This window comes from Emydura macquarii, unplaced genomic scaffold (assembly GCF_026122565.2).
Source record: "Emydura macquarii macquarii isolate MOO-44397 ecotype Brisbane River unplaced genomic scaffold, CSIRO-AGI_Emac_v2 contig_1170, whole genome shotgun sequence".
NCBI lineage: Eukaryota > Metazoa > Chordata > Testudines > Chelidae > Emydura > Emydura macquarii.
The window spans coordinates 2,079,891-2,099,147 of NW_027131307.1; the positions used below are offsets into that span (position 1 = coordinate 2,079,891).

At 45.7% G+C, this 19,257-nt stretch overlaps 1 protein-coding gene across 2 annotated transcripts in view; it reads right to left on the minus strand.

Annotated features, from left to right (window-relative positions):
* The window catches only part of HYDIN (HYDIN axonemal central pair apparatus protein), a 293,633-nt gene that overhangs the window by 121,527 nt on the left and 152,849 nt on the right, over positions 1 to 19,257 (minus strand). The window contains exons 20-22 of one of the 2 annotated variants that reach the window (XM_067546885.1): positions 18,100 to 18,243; positions 13,849 to 13,992; positions 10,125 to 10,438 (exon numbers count right to left, since the gene is read on the minus strand). In XM_067546885.1, coding sequence (XP_067402986.1) covers positions 10,125 to 10,438; positions 13,849 to 13,992; positions 18,100 to 18,243 — 602 coding nt within the window. Of the gene's footprint in view, positions 1 to 9,796; positions 10,442 to 13,848; positions 13,993 to 18,099; positions 18,244 to 19,257 lie in introns of those variants that run through there. The other variant, XM_067546884.1, reaches the window with a different exon arrangement.

Consider the following 19,257-nt stretch of genomic DNA (forward strand, 5'->3'; position numbering starts at 1 on the left):
TGAGGGTGGGATTGAGGAGGGGCTGAGAGACCTTTAAGGATAATGCAAGACCTCATCACTGTCATTTCATTTTCCCTGCTCCTTTGAAGATTTGCTGTCCAGCTGGTGCTCTCTTCTACAGGACTCTGCTGTATTGTAAAAGCAGAAGGAGTGGTGCTATGAGCCCAGGGGACTGTGTGCACACAGGATTGCAGCAAAGAGACACTTGTCTGAGCCTTGCCTTTTGATGGGTACAAACTATCCCCCTCTCCCATGGCAACAGTAAATTGCCTCACTGGCTGGACTCCTCTCTGTGCTGCTTTGCTTTAAAGAGCTGAAGTGTCTTCTCTCTTTGCTCCAGCTGCCTCCTCCTCAATGACAGAAAGATACAGATTAACAGCACTGTATTCTTAAACCCTGAAGTTCTCATCTGGGATGTTTGAATAGGCTTCCCCAGTTTTCTATGAATCATATTGCCGCTCCCTCTTTTCTTGCTTGGCAAGGAAAATATACCTGCTTCGGACAGCAGCATGGAAATAAATGCTTTTGCTATACAGCTAGAGGGAAAACAATAAAGGCAGCTCTTAAGACAAGGGTTTACTATTTTCCAGGATGGATCAGTGGGATAGCTAAACGAAAGCTTATTTTTGATAGGAACTTTCATATAAACTGTGGACCAGATCCTACATAGCCATAGCTGCAGTAGCTTGGATGTTGCTATGCCATTTTTCACCAGCACAGGGCCCTGTATTTCAAAATATTTTGCTCCTTTAAATAATCCATGACATCAAGACCAACATTTTAAAGTCTAAACTCAATCTCTTTTAAACACCTGTTGTATGTGCAGATTCTGTTGCAGGCCTGCACAAACGTTAGCACGTGGGAAAAGGCACATGATAGGAAAAAAATGAATTGCTAAATTGTGACAATTAAGGGGACGACATTGTCCAATTTCCAAACATGCTCATATAAGCTGAATGTATTGTACTGAGCAATCTCTGCTCTGGAGGCATCTCAGTGCTATTGGTGTGTAGTACTAGTCACTTTGGGTGCCTCGCTCAAAGCACCAGTCAACAGGCCTATCTCCTCCCTTATTCTCTGTCACCAAGGGCTTGTTCACACTTACCCGGAAATTCGGCAGCAGTCGACGGGAGTTACACAAACTACAAAGAGTAGTTTGCGTAACTCCCGTCGACTGCTTCTGTGTGCTGTTCACATTGCGCTGAACCGATGGGAAAAGTGTTCCCGTCGGCTCAGCGCTACGCTAGTTGAGGAGGTGGACTTATTAAGTCGACTTCCTCATCGATTGAGCGGGTCTCACTGACCATTCAATCGATCATGAAAGATTGATCTGGCGGTGGCGATTTTGCTGCCGCCAGTGTAAACATAGCCCAAGTTATCATATATTGTATCTTGTTTTCCCCTGTGCTGCTGATTCCTTCACTGGAAAGCCCTATCAGTATCTCTGCCTTATGCCTAATGTCTGTAAGACTCCTCTGAGCTGGGCCCACCTCTGGTTTCCTTATAAAGAAATGTGGATGGGAGATCTCCAGCACATAACTGGCCAATCCCTTCTGAATGGGACTGAATAGGGCTGAATCTCTTGGTGAACATTCTCTCTGACTGTAATAGTCTTCTCACCTGTCCTAAAAGCAACTAATAGGAGGCAAAGGATCCAAAGGCACTTTACAAACAAACTGAGATCCACCCTATACAGGGAGCACTTCACCCACCAAATGAAGGCCACCACCTCTGGGGTGAAAACCGACAGTGTTAAAAGAAGTAAGTCACAAGAGCATCTTGGGATGAACCACAGAAAACACTTGATGGTACCAGGGAGGTTATTTTTAAATGGTCTAGTGTGTAAGATTCCTGAGCCCATCTCAACAGAACTAAGCCCCAGATCCTCAAATCAATGGGAATTAGGTGTCTAAAATACCTTTGAAGATCAGGCCTAGGTCACAATTATCTGTAGGGCTCTTTAGATATAGCAGCTTGTGCTATGATGGTCCTGTCCAGTCTCACAGGATAACGGGGTTCAGCTGAGGCAGTCCTTGGATGATAGACCATTGAAGGTAGGTGCTGTAGGAGCACGCCGCCCACTCAAGACTGGTTATTTCTTTTTAAAGTGCATTCAGTTTTGATTAGTCAGAAATCAGAACCAAAATCTCGGACTCAAACACTCCCAAACCTAGGGTTAATGCCATGGATTGGCCCCATCTCCAAGTCCTTAACAGTATCCAGATACTACAGAGAAGGTGTGATATAGAAACCAGAATAGAATAGACCAGAATAGGATGAAAGAATATCAGCACTGAAGAGAACAGCATTCTTGGATAACGCCAGAGGATCTGAGTAGCAATCCAGTACCAAAAATTCAGCACGATCCACTGTATTGGAGCACGTGCTGCAGGAGATACCAAGATGAAGGTGGGAGAGGGAAAGAAAACACTTGGAAAATAAGACAGAGCAGGTCTGGAAGGTTGTGACACCTTCCTTGTCATTGCTTCACACAGCAGCAGATGGTCAATGAACAAATGGAAATAAATACCGTATCCTGCCACAGAGATTTCATCTGACAGCTCCGATAGTTAGTGCACAGACAGAAACAAGAAGTAAAAGAGACAGCAATGATTCCTAAATCGATGCCACTCCTGGGTGCAGCCATGATAGATACAACAGCACCCTGTTCCCAAAAGCTAAAATCAACATTGTTTCGTAAACAACCAATAACGTTACCACTGCCAGAATCATGCACAGCACAGCCTCTGAGTTTCAATCTTACATAAATAGAGAATAAGAGCAACAGCTGTCTGCTTAATACAGGGATTACATGTGAAAAATTTCAGTCTGCAGTGGAACTGTATTGAAGTTTCAAATATAAAATAGCCATTAAGAAACCCATTCAGAGAGCAAAGAAAAAGGTCTAATTCTCTATGGCTCAGCTGGTTCTCCTGTCACTTGCAGAGTCTGCAGTAGCCACTGTCACAAGAGAGGACAAAACTCACCATCTATCTACAGTGGTGTCAGTGTCATCGCATCCTGACTATCTAAAATCAAGAGAGGGAGAGAAAAGCAGCATGGTCACTGCCACCTGCTAACTGCAGATATTGGGGGGTGTGGGTCCATTGCAGTGTTCTGCACTGGAGTGTCCATACAATTGCCGGTATAGGATGATATATGAGAGAGGCCATCAATTGTCTGATTTTATCCTGCATGGGACCTGCAGGACTTTTAATCAAAGCTGTGTGTTTACTCCATTCCCCAAATCCTTTGTTCTAATTACCTCACACTCCTCATTCAATGGGACTGCTTACTACTCAGTCAGCAGTGGGTGAAAAAGCATGATATGAGTTATGCTCATCTAGCTGGGAGAAACACAGCGCCCAGCACTGCCATGCTCTAAGCCCTAAAAAACCAAGGAATACATTCAAAGTTACCCTCATACTACACCATCCCATGTAGTCATTTTGAAGCTTTTGATCTCTTTTGCACAGCTTCGCTGAACCCAGTGGAATTACCCCAGGTTTGCACAAGTGTAACGGAGATCGGAATCTGGCCCTCAGTACCTAGAGCATGAGCTGACTGCAAACTTCAGTTATCTTGTGGGGACGGGCGGGGGGAGGAAGGGACAGTGACCAGTCCACAGCTGGCATGCCATAAATCCCAGTGATAGAGAGAGCAGCAAAGCACTGGAGAGGAAGGAGGGGCAGAATATTGCAAACTGATCTGCATTAAGGAGATGAACCCAAAAACAGAGGGAGGCTTGCAAAGACTGAAAACCAGCAAGCAGACCTCCCCACTCCCCTGCTTCAGTACCACCTCTCAATATTGAGCTCTCTGGGCTTCCGTCTTTAAGATAAGATCGGCAGTGACACAGGTTTACTTGCTCCTGGCTCCTGGCTCCGGTTCCTTTTTAGGCACTCATTTTATCTATTTTTAATCTTCCTTGGGGAACCTGGTATCAAAGCTGCGATGGACTCTGTCTCTGCCCATATGTTCTATCCGATGACATCTGCTTGAGTTCCCTAATATCTGTCCACAAGCACAGAGACAATCATAAGCCACAGCTTGTTCTTTTCTCTTGACATTCATGATCTTCCGACTGGCACGGCAGAAGAAAAGGTTGATTGAAGCCCAGAGCCTTAGTTACATGAAGCTCCATCTATATGAAATGAAAGACCATTTTCCTATCGTACCTATCTGTCAAACTGTTCCTCCATTGATAGGAGAGACAAACAGCACTAAAGAATGTATTCTGTTGTCAGATTTAGTTCAGGATTCATACCTGTATTCATCTGCCCATATCCCACTCATTACTAGTATTACTTACACAGCACTGCAGGTGTCCACGGGCTGTAGAGACACGGAAGAACATCTCTGTCCCAAGAAGCTTACAGTCCAAGTAAGACATAACAGAGAAAGTAATAACAAATAACAGTGTGAGGGGGGCGGGGATGGGAGGAGGGAAGAGGTGTGAAGGATTTAATGCCCCTGTCATTTATCTCAGGCTTTCTAGTATTAAAGTCCTTTCCCCATGAAACCTTTCTGTTGATTCCAATGTATATTACTGTTGGTTGTGTTAATATTTTCCTATTCATTGGCTGTCAGTGCATTGCTGTTGGATTTTTGCCTTGTCTTGTTTTTCATTGCATATATTTTTCCTCTTTTTTTTTTTTCCTTATGTGAAGAAAATTAAAATGGAACAAAGGATTCCCGCCAGCATCCAGGCTGAAATCTGGATTGCAAGGCCCTGCAATGCAGCATGCAAGTTATGGGAGGAGAGGAAGGGGGATTACTAGAAGGTATTCACACCATAGGAAGCCCCATAAGGGAGGGAAAAAACATTCTAGTCTGTTAAAAGGAAGTGGCTGGGAAAATCCTAGCCAGAGAGAGAAGGCTGACAGTTTGATCCTATATATTTAAACATAGCAAACTCTGAATTGAAGTCAGACCAGGATCAGGATCTTAGGTATTTTCCATTAAGAATGACCTCTAGCCAAGGGGGTCCTATTGTCTACAGATGTCAGTTCAGCTTAGGGAAGATGTTCTAGGTATGGCATTCAGACCGCACACAGAAATACAGAGCCATTCTGATGACTCACCCTGGCAACTGGAACTGGTGGCTCCTTTTAGCTCTAAATCAGGTGATTCAAAGGCTGTATCTCCCTCTCAGGCAACAGGGAACTAGGCACCAGGACAGAGGAGTCATGCAGGAATAAACCTTAGGAGCAGCAGTGTTCTGGAGGAAGTTGAGGCTTGTTGTTTAAGTTAACAAAGAAGGGAAATGCCAGCAAGCAGGTAAGTTTGTAGACTATCCCTGCAAGAAGCAGGGAGCAAGCACTACTTGCTTAGAGGATATAGCCAGTTGTTTTTAAAGAGTCACGCACACCCTTTGAGTTTCGCTTCTTCAGTCCATACGGGATTCCAGACAACTGGAGACGATGGTTGGGGAGTTTGACATCTCCTTCTGAACTCAATCAATCAATCTCCTGTCCACAGTGGGGGGAATTCATGAGAAACTTGACAAGAAACACAACACAAAACATGGCTCTGTTTCCAGCCCTATCCTCACATAACATTCAAGGGTGAATGGTTCTGGGGGCAGTGGTGCTGGAACAATCTGTCTAGAGGGTGGTGCTGAGAGCCATTGAACCAAACTGTAAATCCTGGATAGGATGGAAACTGATTCAAGCCAAGGGGGGGGGCAGCCCACTCCGCACCTCGAGTTCCAGCACCTACATATTCTGGGGTTTTGTTTCAACCCAATATTTTTATGGGCCTTCTGCAAAGCCTTGATTCAGATCTTACCTACCACATGGGTCAGGGATATTTGGATCTGGGATTTTGCTTCAGGTTCATCTATAACTACACGGGTACAGAACAACAAATGTGAGGCTCAGTAACTGATAAAGGAAGTTGGCCTAGCAAGGCCAGAGAAGGCGACATAAGCTTTGGAACTGTGCGTGAGCTTGGTAATGGTGCACGAACGATTTGGCATATGTTGCTTATCTGCTGCTCTGTTCACAGTGGTAACAGAGACTTAGCAAGACGGAAGGAGAAGAAAGATAAAAGGGCACAGATGAATTAATAGAAGAAAAATTTAACTGTAGGATCCTGTCAATCCAATGACAATAAAAATAAAGACACAATCTTCTCTCCCAGCCAAAATGGACATATTAATCTCCAGGAGATTAAAATACAAGGGTGGTGGGCACTGGGTGGATGGGTAGACAGATGGGTAGCTAAACTATACTGAGCTAAGTTCCTGGAATGTGGCGTTTAACTCCCATGATGTCAGGTTGAGTTAGAGCTCATGATTATTTAATACCAATGGGGTTTACTGCAGAATAGAAATATGAGAAGTTGCTCTGAGACTGGCCAATTAATGAATAATTTGAGGTGTTAGCTCAGAGATGGCCTTGAGGCCTCACTTCTGTCGTGGGAGTCATGTCGTGTCTGCGGAGGGACCCATAGAGAGTACATTGCTGCTTAATTAACACGCACAGCAGAACAGAGAACGAGCCACTCTCCTAAAGTGCATAGCCTTAACAAGCAAGCAAAGGGAAAAGCCAGAGCCCTTTGGAGCATAGGCCAGGTGCCGAGAGCCCTCAACTGGCAGAGGAGACAGTGGGAGCTGAATGCACTCCGCACCCAACAGGAGGCGCTCTGCACATCATAGCTCAGACTCCATGGAACAGCTTTAAGTGGAGACAGGGATCATTAATACCTGGAAGCAGATTTGGGCCTCTTGTTTAAAAAAATGCACAGAGATTTAAAACACAACAACTTGGTGCCCAGTCAGTGAGTGGTCACAGATTAAATTGATTCCAGGCTGCTTCAAAGGAATGTGCTTACCCCACTGGTGCTCTAATGTATAACCACGTTCGATAATTGACATTCGAGTCTCTAGTTAGCTTGTCATTAAACATTCGTCTAATTTGCCTGGAGATGACTGGAGCCTCCAAGCGTTGAAATTACAGCCCACCTGGTTCCACCTGCCTCCCCAGCCTTGTCTCTCTGTGCGGCCTGGGATTTTTGCTAGCCCGATCCTGCAAAGGACATGAACTTTAGTAGGGGCTGAGGGCACCCAGCACTTGGTTGCAAGCTCAAATCCTGAATGAGTTACTCCAATGCCTGAGTTTATTCCCTAAACTCTCCAATGTCTGATCTCCTCCTCTTTCCAAAAAAGGCCTCCTCTGGGTCTGACCCGAGTTTCCTAAGTGAAATTGTTTATTGATGGTCTGTGTTATTCAGAATGGCAGCACATCAATTCTGAATGGGTAAGTTTGTTAGCTTTCCTGGGGCATTATGGAAAAACCATTTGCTACTGTAATCAAAATAATTGCCCAAACTCCACTTTTGTATTGTGCTGAGCTCGGGGAGCTGCTGGGCATGTATTTATAGCTGTGCTCTCATGGTTATACTGTAAGATCGGACCAACCCATTTTCTTTGGGCTTGGGACCCCCCAAAACAGAGCTGAGCAGTTCTGATCCCCTAAGGATATGCAGGCAGACAACACTGAGAGCTGAACTGAGAACATTTATAGCTGAGCCACAGAATTCACTATTCCTTTACAGATTGTTTGTAACAATAGTTCAGTGCATGTGATAAGCACTTCATTAGGTTAGATAAAAGCTCTCCCAGGTGGATCCCCCACTGGGCCAGAATGCCCAATAAAGCCCTGCACACCACTTCACCCCCCTCCCACAGGGGCTGCATGGGGGCTGGCAGTGGAGGGGCAGTGGATCAAGCCACTGCATTCTGAGCATCATGAACTATCTGGTGGCATGGGCCTAGCAATGAGATATATGGTTTTGAGAACCCAGTGGCCCCATCACCTCCCACCAATGACAGGAAAGGGCTGCAGCTGTGATTGCAGTCCTTCAATTAGACAAGCAGCCACAAAGCAGGGGGGCTGCTCTGCCAACTCCTGGCCTTGCCTGGGTTTAGCAGGGTGGTGTGACACCCTGTGTCTGAAAACAACACCCCAAAACCCCCATATTCACCAATGTCATAGTAGCGAGTGGGTGTGGTCTCCTTCTGAGATGGCCAGAGAGACATCCACCCCCTGCTAGGCAGAGCCAGGGCATCCATGCCAGAAGCAGAGGGGCGGGGCAGGAAGGGGAAGTATAAAGGGCTGGCCCTCCTGCTCAGTTGTGGGGAAGCTGTTGGAGGAGAAGGTGGTCTCTTCCCTACTACCGGATATAGCAGAAAGTAACAGCCTGAGACGAGGCCCAGTATAACAGGCCAGAGATGAGGCCTGAGCTAAAGTAATGGTCAAGTCTGTTATCAAGCGAAGTTAGCAGAAGTCAGGCTGTGAACGCTGGCAGGCTCACAGTAACTGGTAAGAACAGAGCTGGTATAACAAACACACATTCCAGAAAGGTACCAGGACATCCTAATACCCCCGAGATAATGAGGGCTCACTGACCTCCTCAAATGACACTATAATGGATAAAATGTCTTGTTAATATGATGAATAGAGATATTTTGACTGAACCATCCTGTATAAGGTAATGGGTGGTATCTTACCATGTCAAAGGGTGGTATCTTGCCATGTCAGGAGGTGGCAACTATGAATGTCAGAGGGGCAATACATAATTTGTTTGTATCAATATATAAAAGAGGGTCTCAGAGGAAACATCTTTGGCTGGCCGAGGGGGAAACGGAAAGTCTCGCCATTTATTGAGCTGGTCCATTGTAACAAGCATCTGTGTATTAGTGGTCCTGTAGAGTCTGTGGGATACTAGGACCATGCTTGCCCACAACAAACCTAGCCAGGTGCCTTCGTTGCTGAAAGGATCAATGGTCTTGTTGAATCTTTGATCATGGAGTGGTGTCTCATTTACCTGCACAGAGCTGGGACAGCATACACATGGGGAGCCCACACACACAACCAACAACTGACAACATCAGAGTTTGAACCCAAGCTACCTGCCGCCTGGATTGCCGAGAAGCTGCCAGAGCTGCCTGGGATGCCGAGAAGCTTCTGGGGCTGCCACTAACCGTTTACCCCGGGGAGATTGATGACCCCAAACCTCAGATACCCCACCGAAGATGTGAGCCAAAGATTGTGTTTGGTGCTCACCCCTGTCCCACAATGCCCAAGGGTCCAGGGCCATAGATTGCTTGGTGGCCCAGCCCTGCCTGAGGTTGCTTGACTAATGCGAAGCAGCTGCTGCATCACATGCATGGACTGTTCTAGCAAGCTGAAACAGACTATAAGAGTCAGAGTGTGACATCATCACTTGGCTCCACTCCCATTCAACTGACCATCCTAAGAGTCATCTGGAAGACGAAAGGATTTGAAAGAGAGGAGTGGAGTCCCAGTTCAGGCAGGGAGCCCAGCCTGTCTTTAAGAAACTGCTTGTACCAGCTAAGAAGAGTGAGACATTGCTAATTCAAGAGCTTGTTAGTGTGTAGAACTTAGACTGTGATCTTATGGTTACTTCATTTGGTAACTTCTTTTAATCTCTTTACACTTACTACTTATAATCACTTAGTATCTATTTTTCTGTAGTTAATAAACTTGTTTAATGTTTTATCTTAACTAGTGTGTCTTTGAGTGAAGTGTTTAGACAAACTGCTCAGTAACAAAAACTGGTACATGTTCCATCTACTTCGAGGGAAGGGCAGACTGGATAATCTCCACTGGCCAGGCTTTTTGACCAGGGTAGACGGTGTGGTCCTGGGCTGAGGAACCAGCTGGAGTTTCTCTATTGTTGGTTCATGAGTGGCTGGAAAACATTCATTGAACTGGATGTGGTCTCTGCCTGTGGAGGCCTGTGTAAGTACGATATCTGCTAGGGGTTTGTGACTTATCATAGCACCACAGCGTGAGAGAGAGCCCAAGCTGGTCAGACAGAGGGCACTGTGATATTCCAGCTCCCAGGCGGTACCCTAAGGGTTCTGCATACTGTCATAGGTGGATATTGACTCCCTAACACAACACACCTCTTCTGGCTTTTATGTAGCTAACAGACTGGTAGGTTGTCAGAGCAGTCAGTAGGAACTATTTCCAAATAGGTTTAAAGCACTTAGTCCAATTCCAAGCAAAGAGCCTTGGGTTTCACAAGGGAACAAAACACTAAAACAAAGAGGAGAGCTCCAAGGATAATAGAGAAGGCAATGCCACATCTACCTTATCTGGTTCCCATAGCTATCCATCAGGAAGGACCAGTGGTACCTGACGAGAAGCGGGCTGCAGTTGGTCATTTTAATGTAACGTACAACCTCAGTGTCATTCAAGATGCAGCCGAAATCCAAATTCATGGTCTGGAAGTGGAGGTTTGGAAAGTGCACTTCACCCCGAAGGATGACATGGTCCTCATGAGGGTGTTCCAGATATCGGATAGTCAGGACCTCTTCTGCGATGCGGTTGTTCAAATCCTTTCTGTAGGCAGGGTCAAACCTAATGGAGAGATGCTGCTCCTCTCCAGTCTCCAATGTCATGGGCTGCTTTGAGACAGACAGAGTTAAGCACCATTGGACTGAACTTTACCAGTTCAATGGCGTGAAATGCACAAATACACAATGATGAAATTATGAAAAAAAGTGGCCATCCATCTTTGAGACTCTTTATAGGAGTCTGAGTGTCTGGCAGACCAGTACCACTATTAGTTCTGTTTCAGACCTTCTCAGATTCATACACATTCCTCTGTACTGCATCAACCCAGCAGAAAGTACTTTGCTGAATTCTGAACCCCTCAAAATTTTGACTAATCAGAACATTGCTGGGTTCATGTTGTACTTAGGAGAGACCAAAAAAAAAAGGAAGCAAACAGTAAATAGAGAAAAAAGCCAATGGCAAAAATAAAGACAGCCTATTGTGAACTGGCTGTGGTGTATGTGTCTCTACAGCTCTCCACTATATAAAATAAGAACTGCTCCTCTATGTGTCATGAACCCTTTACTGTTAATAGTTATACAGCATCTCCTGTAACTGAAGTTCTAAGGGATGGTGCTTTTTGAGCAGGAGGATCTGAGGACTAGCTGTGTTGTCACTCTTAAGTGGCTACTGTTTACAAAAAATTGGTAGCCATGAAGTCCTAGGGTTAGTTCTCCCATCACTGACATACAGCACAGGATCCCCTATGTTCCTCATTTTGTAACTGAATAACCAAGAAAAAGGCTCAGGAAATCAAACTAGTTCTTTCAATCACAAAATTAGTCTGAGGTTTGCAAAGCCTCAAGCTCCAATGATTTTGCCAAACCCTAACCGAGGGTAACATTTCTTGCCAGGAAATGATGTGACAATTTCATCAATACTCTGGCAAGTATGAGTCAGCAGGCCTGATTCTGATCTCACCTGCACCAGTTTTACTTCAGTGGAACTCCACTGACGTCAATGGAATTGCTCCTCATTTACACAGGTGTCCCTGAATCACCAGGTGGCTGGCTGAGGCAGCAGCAGACACAGGCTGGCTAGCGGGATATAGGCATGGACTAGAGCAGGAGCAAGAGTACTGGGAGTGCTCCTGGCCAGGTAGTGACATTGAACACACTGGAGCAGCTGCCTCCCTGGAGGAGCCTATACACCAGCCCGGGTATCACCTGGATGGGTCCTTGCCTGTGGATGGGCTGACCCCTGGGTAAATGGTGTGGGGTCTATCAAAAGACCTGCAGCCAGGGCCCAACATAATTTTTTTGGGCCCAGTACAAACCTGTAACACGGGCCCTGTAGCAAGGCGTTGTGGCCTTCCTTGGAGCCTGAGCCCGAAGAACAACTGCAACCCCGCTGCTGGGCAGAACAAGGTGCTGCAGGGCAAACACCCCAGAAGCAGAGGGGCAGAGTGAGGGCAGGAAGGGGAAGCTTAAAAGGCTGGCTAGGCAGCTCAGTCAGGAGAACGCTGCTGCCGGAGAAGGACATGCCTTCCCCGAGGCTGCGGTCTGGGCCTGACCCAGGCCCCGCGGCTGTGCAGAACAATCACCTCATCGACCGGAGCCTCCAAGGTCTGCCCGGGCTGCCAGGCCCCTGACCTGGAGGAGCTGTCCATTGCTGGGGACCCACTGGAGCTGCCTGTGTCCAGTGTACCGGAGGACCCGCTGGGACACTGTCACCTGGAGGAGCTGCCCATTGCTGGGGACCCACTGGAGCTGCCTGTGTCCAGTGTACCGGAGGACCCGCTGGGACACTGTCACCTGGAGGAGCTGCCCTCCACTGATCACCCCGAGGAGTTTCCAGACCTGCTGCCATTCGACGGTGAGGGACTTGTGGGGGTCCCGCTCACTGTGTACCCCAGCGACCTGGAGAAAGATACCTGGCTGCAGGTACCCAGGTACAGGGTGGCCCAGGGACAGCCAAATATAGTTTGTAGCCCAGGGACAGCCAAAGTAGCCCAGGGACAGCTAAATATAGTTTGGCTGAGGTTGCTGACACAGTGGCAAACCGCTTTGCCACTGGTAGGGCCCTGGGCTGGGATGCAGCGGAGTCGGGTGGGCCTGCGTCCCCCTCCCCACTTCCCTAACCACCCCGGGAGTGCTTGGCTCCTCTGAATCTGTGCACCAGAGGATACTTGCCAGCCCTGCCTGTCTGAAGGGCAGGGGCTATAGACTACTTTGACTGCCCCACCCTACTTGAGGGCAGGGGCTACAAACTGTTTTGGCCAGCCCCACCCGCTTGAGGGCTGGGGGAGCTATAGACTACTTGTTAGCTCCGCCCCGCCCAGGGACCGGGGGCTAAAGACTCACCAACCCCTAGCATAGACCAAGGCACTGTGGCCTTCCTCAGAGCCTGAGCCCAACGAACAGCCGCAACCCCCTGCTGGGGCAGGCCACATGCCTACAGGCCCCCTTCCACACACATACCACAATCCCTCATCTCATACATACAATCTCATGAGCCATGAAAAAAGTTTGAATTCAGAAATTACTGTTATGTATTCTACATTTCTGAAAAATGCCCCCCTTTGCTATTTTTGTTTAACATAACACCCAGTCTGAGAGTCCAACAAGTTTGCTGACTATTTTGTAACTTTTTGGTCATTATAAAGGTATTATATCCTGTCAATGTCTTGATTTTTTTATTACTTGAAACTGCTCTAACACTCCTTCTGATTGGCTTCAGCAAATCTCACAAGATCTGAACAATAAATAGGTAGATACAGGGAAATAAGTTTCTAAAAATATCCTCAGGCATGATCTACAATTTAGCCTCAATTTTTTCCTCTTGGTAATGGGGGTTGCAGCCTGGGCCGGGCCCCCTAGGGCCTTCAGGCCCTGGTAAAGTGTACCCTTTCCCCCTCCCCCCACATGTGGGGGCCCTGCCTGCAGGTCTGATGACTCATCACACTCTCTGGCTCAGGGATGACTCAGAAGTCTTAAGCAGGCTCAGGCTCAGAGGTAGCTCCAGCTTCGGCAGGGGCAGGGTCATCACGAGTGTCACTGACAGCAGAATTTGGCGCAGCATGCACAACACCTTAGTAGGACGGTCTGAGTCAGACACTCCCTGGTCCCGCTCAGAAAGGGAAGACAGGTCAGGAAGTTGTTGGAGGGAATGTCTTGTGTTCCCATGAGTGAAACTGAGCCTATGAGAACAGAGGCTGAGTTGCAGTGGAGAAGGGGCTCTCTACTACAGATACATACAAAAGAAGGAAGGCCTCTGTGCCTATCGCCGTTATTCTGCTGCTTCTTAACCCACCTAGCCTTGAGAACAGCTACCTTAGACCCAGGTGTATTTCACAAACCCAGAAATGTGTCTGTCAAACAACCCAATAGTTTGCTTTGCTTCCAGATTTAACTCAGACCAACATGCTGATGATCATATAGAATTAATCACAGAGCTACCCTTTGGAAATCTACCTGCTCTTTGCTCCTCAGACACAAAAACACCAAGAAGCCAGGCATGAAAGCTCCTGTCTGCTTACCTGAGCCTCTGCAGGCAGTATTTGCTGGTCTCTGTCACAGAGGAAGAAGGGCTCTTGTAAGGACAGGATAACATTGAGTGGCAGGGAGGAGATGTTCTTTAAGATCAGAGGTTCATACTGCGGAGTCAGGACATCACTGGGGTGCTGCATAAATGCAAAGCTATGTGAGAAAGGAAGAGAAACCCAAAGACAAGCATGTGCCCACTATGATTACTGTGCTGCAGTCAGCAACTGGGACTGTAAGGGAGATTTCAATCCTCCACTACTGCACAGCAGCTCATTTCTACAGCTTTCGTAGCATGAGCAAAATCCAACAAGCCTCATCAAATCTTGTTGTGGACATGACAATGATGGCTTTGTTAGGATGATGATAAAGCTTGTTCTATATGAAGCAGGGCTTAGCTTCGGGTTTCCAAAATGTCGCAAGAAAAAATAAGGATAAGGAAAAAAGGCATAAAATTTTAATAGTGAGAATAATTAACCAATGGAACAACTTACTAAGGGACATGGTGGATTCTCCATCACTGACAATTTTTAAATCAAGATTGGATGTTTTTCTACAAGATCTGCTTTAGGAATTATTTTGGGGATGTTCTCTGGCCTGTGTTATACAGGAGGTCAGACTAGATGATCACAATGGTCCCTTCCGGTCTTGGTATCTATTATTCCCTCCTCCCCGCATTTCTTCCTGGGTTCCTTTCCCCAATTTTCAAAATGTTCCAATTTGAAATTTCATTAAAATTAAAAAACCATTAAGACCAGCTCTATAACTGGTCAAACATTGGGGAAACTTTTTAATGATAAGTTTGCCAGTTTCTCCTTTTCTCTCCCTCCTCCTTTTCTTCTTCTTTTATTTCAAATTTTTCTTACATTCCCAAAATTGGCAAAGTTTGAAAAATTTCAACCAGCTCTATCACTATTAATACTCTGCACTTTATAGCCCCTTTCTCCCTCAAATGCATTTGCTTTACAGACCATAACATATGAGGCTGAGAAGCATTTCTATCCCCATTTTACAGATGTGGAAATAGAGGCACAAAGAAGTGAAGTGACTTGACCAAGATCACAAAGGAAGTGCAGTGGCAGAGTGGGGAACAAAACACAGCTCTCCTGACTCCAAGTTCTGTGCTTTAACTGATAGACCATGCATTTTTCTTGTCCTAAATGGCACAAAGGGCTTTCATTCACAGAGTAAATCCTGCCAACCATACTGATCTGAGCAGCCCCATAAAGTCAATGGGGCTACTTGCATGAAAAAGGAAAGCAAGAAAGATTTTGTCTGGCAATAGCTTGAAAATGTTTCCTGCATATGTACTAGGCTAGGATCCTGCATAGCTCAGGTGCAAAGTATTTTCTACCACCTCTACTAGAAAGACAAACTGGCCTTTCTCTGAGGTTTATGATCAGTTTATTTAAAGTAGATGGAGTTTGGGAAGCTAAATGTATTTTTCACAAACTGCTATCATGTCACTACAGCCAATAAATCAGAGTGTGTGGCATCAAACAGAATTGAGAGAGACAGCCGGGATAACTGGATGACACCAAATTAAAACTGAAGTTGAGTCTAACAGCTCATTTGCATGTGCTACAAAACAGAAAAGCGGTTCTGCAACATTGCTGACTCTGGGGAATTTATTAGAGAATAGGGATGAACAAGCAGAAGCAGAGTGGGAAAATTGCTTCCCATCTTCAGCCATCCTGCAGGAAAGGGGATGAAGATGCAGGAATCTGGCTGCAGAGATGAGAGGGACTGAACTGCTCTGTGTAGTAGACTTACATTTCCTAACACAACTGTTAGAACATAAGAACGACCATACTGGTGCAGACCAATGGTCCATCTAACCCAGTATCCTGCCTTCCGACAGTGGTCAATGCCAGGTGCTTCAGAGGGAATGAATAGAACAAGTAACCATCAAGTGATGCATCCCATCAGCCATTCCCAGTCTCTGGCACACAGCAATCCCTGCCTATCCTAGCTAATAGCCATTGATGGACCTATTCTCCATGAACTTATCTAATACTCTTTTGAACCTAATCTAAGTACACTATATCCACTGGATCATCCTGTCCACATGCTTGTTGACTCCCTAAAATAATTCTAGTAGTTTGGTGTGGCATGATTTTCCTTTACAAAAACCATGTTGACTCTTCCCAACAAATTGTATTCAACTATGTGTCTGATAATTCTGTTCTTTATAATAGTTTCAACCAATTTGCCTGGACTGAAGTTAGGCTTAGCAGCCTGTAATTGCCAGGATTGCCTCTGGAGCGTTTTTTAAAAATTGGCCTCACATTAGCTATTCTTCAGTCATCTGGTACAGAAGCTGATTTATATGATAGGTTACATACCACAGTTAGTAGTTCTGCAATTTCACATTTGATTACCTTCAGAACTCTTGGGCGGATACCATCTGGTCCTGGTGACTTATTACCGTTTAATTTATCAATTTGTTCCAAAACCTTCTCTAACAACACCTCAATCTGGGACAGTTCCCCAGATTTGCTTCCTAAAATGAATAGCTCAGATTTGGGAATCTCCCTCCATTCCTCAGTCATGAAGACTGATGCAAAGAATTCATTTAGTTTCTCCACAATAGCCTTATCTTCCTTGAGTGCTCCTTTAACATTTTGATCATCCAGTGGCCCCACTGGTTGTTTAGCAGGCTTCCTGCTTCTGATGCACTAAAAAACTTTTTTGCTGTTACTTTTTGAGTCTTTGGCTAGCTGCTCTTCAAATTTCTTTTGGCCTTCCTAATTATATTTTTACACTTCACTTGCCAGAGTTTATGCTCCTTTCTCTTTTTCTCAATAGGATTTAACTTCCACTTTCTGAAGGGTGCCTTTTTGCCTCCAACTGCTTCTTTTACTTTGTTGTTTAGCCACAGTGATCCTGTTTTGGTTCTCTTACTGTGTTTTTATTTGCGGTATACATTTAAATTGAGCTTCTATTATGGTGTCTTTAAAAACTTTCCAAGCAGCTCTTGGCACTGTACCTTTTAATTTCTGTTTAACTAAATTCCTCATTTTTATGTAATTCCCATTTCTGAAATTAAATGCTACCACGGTGGGCTGCTTTGGTGTTGCCCCCCACAGGGATGTTAAATTTTATTATGTTATGGTCACTATTACCAAACAGTTCAGCTATATTCACTTCTTGGACCAGATCCTGCACTCCACACAGCACTAAATCAAGAATTGCCTCTTCTCTTGTGGGTTCCAGGACTAGCTGCTCCAAGAAGCAGTTGTTTAAGGTACCAAGAAACTTTATCTCTGCATCCCATCCTGAGGTGACATGTACCCAGTCAATACGGGGATAGTTGAAATCCCCCATTATTATTGAGTTTTTAAATTTTTATAGCCAATTTAATCTCCCTGAGCATTTCACAGTCACTGTCACCATCCTGGTCAGATGGTTGGCAGTATATCCTACTGCTATATTCTATAATTCAAGCACGGAATTACTATCCATAGAGATTCTCTGGCACAGTTTGGTTCATTTAAGATTTTTATTTCATTTGACTCTATGCTGTCTTTCACATATAGAGCCACTCTCCCACCAGCATGACCTATTCTGCCCTTCTGATATATTTTGTACCATGGTATTACCGTGTCCCATTGATTATCCTCATTCCACCAAGTTTCTGTGATGCCTATTGTATCAGTATCCTCATTTAATACAAGGCATTCAAGTTCACCCAATTTAGTATTTAGACTTCTAGCATTTGTATATAAGCACTTTAAAAAATTGTCACTTTCTAGATGTCTGCCATTATGTGATGTAATTGAATGGGACTCTTTTTCATTTGACTGTTTCTCATCAGATCCTACCCATATTTTATCCTCTTCCATCCTCTCTTCCTTACAAGGATATAGAGCATCTTCCAGGACTAGGATAACTCCTAGTCCTTCCCAGGAGCGATGGCAGTTTATACCAGTTAAGGTTCTGCCCCAGTATATTTTAAATTAATTATGTTGACAAGAGAAACTGCACTCCCCTACTTTCCCCTCTGGTCCGCCTCTGCTCTCCACACTATTGATATATAAACTGGTGTGTTAACGATCTCCATTCTTGCCAGTTGCATTTCCCTCTGTATTCATAAGGATTCAGAGACATTTTTAAGCAACAGGGAGGGCTAGAGAACAAGGGCAGCTAACAAGGGAGTTTTGCAAGGGAGTTCTCTAGGTGAACAAGCAGCAACTACATGACCCTTGAGGTGAGTTTAAATGCCTGCAAGAAGTCTAAAGGTTTACCTTCTCCACTCGGAAAGTGATCTTTTTGGAGGAGAGGTGCAGAATGGGTGCAATGAATTCACACGTGATGTCCACTTTCATTATCCGTTCTTTCCCAGACTGCTTCCCTATAATGGCATGGCAAATCAACCGTTCCTTCACTACCTGTGCAGGAAACAGTCACAGCACATTGTCAGTGAGCCACTAGCAGCAATATTTAGATACATATTGAGTGCTGGTACAAAACCTGTTACCTAATCTTGGCACTCACTGGGCACCATGGACTATAATCATAAAGATATAAACATCTGTCTGTAAAATAACAAGGTTACTTACCAGTAACTGATGTTCTTTGAGATGTGCTACTTATGTCCATTCCACTATAGGTGTATGCACACCTCCGTGCACGGTTACCTGGAACTTTTTTCCCCTTAGCAGATCCTGTAGGGCTGGCTCCGGCGCTCCCTGGAGCCCCGCGCACATGCTGCAGTATATGAAGCGCTGCAGGCCCTACGCCCTCTCAGTCCCTTCTTTCTGCCAACTCCGGCAGCAGGGACGGGGGGTGGGTTGTGGACTGGACATGAGCAACACATTTCGAAGAACATCAGTTACTGGTAAGTAACCTTGTTTTCTTCTTCGAGTGCTTGCTCATGTCTATTCCACTATAGGTGACTAACAAGCAATACCTTTGGAGGTGGGTTGGAGTTACCGGTGAGCTGCCCTCAGCACCGCTCTGCCAAATCCCGCGTCTTCTCTTGCCTTCTGGACGATGGCGTAGTGGGACGTGAAGGTATGCGCCGACGACCAGGTGGCAGCTTTGCAGATGTCCTGCAGAGGCACTCTCTCCAGGAAAGCTGTAGATGAGACTTGAGCTCTGATTGAGTGTGCTGTGATGGTTCCCAGAAGTGGCACTTTTGCCTGCTCATAGCAGAACTTGATGCATGATGTGATCCACAAGGAGATGTGCTGGGTGCAGACAGGTGAGCCTTTCATCCGGTCGGCCCCTGCGACGAAGAGCTGTGTTGATTTCCAGAATGGCTTTGTATGCTTGATGTAGAAGGCCAGGGCTCGTCTCACGTCCAGCGAATGCCACCTTCTCGCCTCCTCCGAACCGTGAGGTTTGGGAAAAAACACGGGGAGAAAAATATCTTGGTTACAATGAAATTGGGAAACCACCTT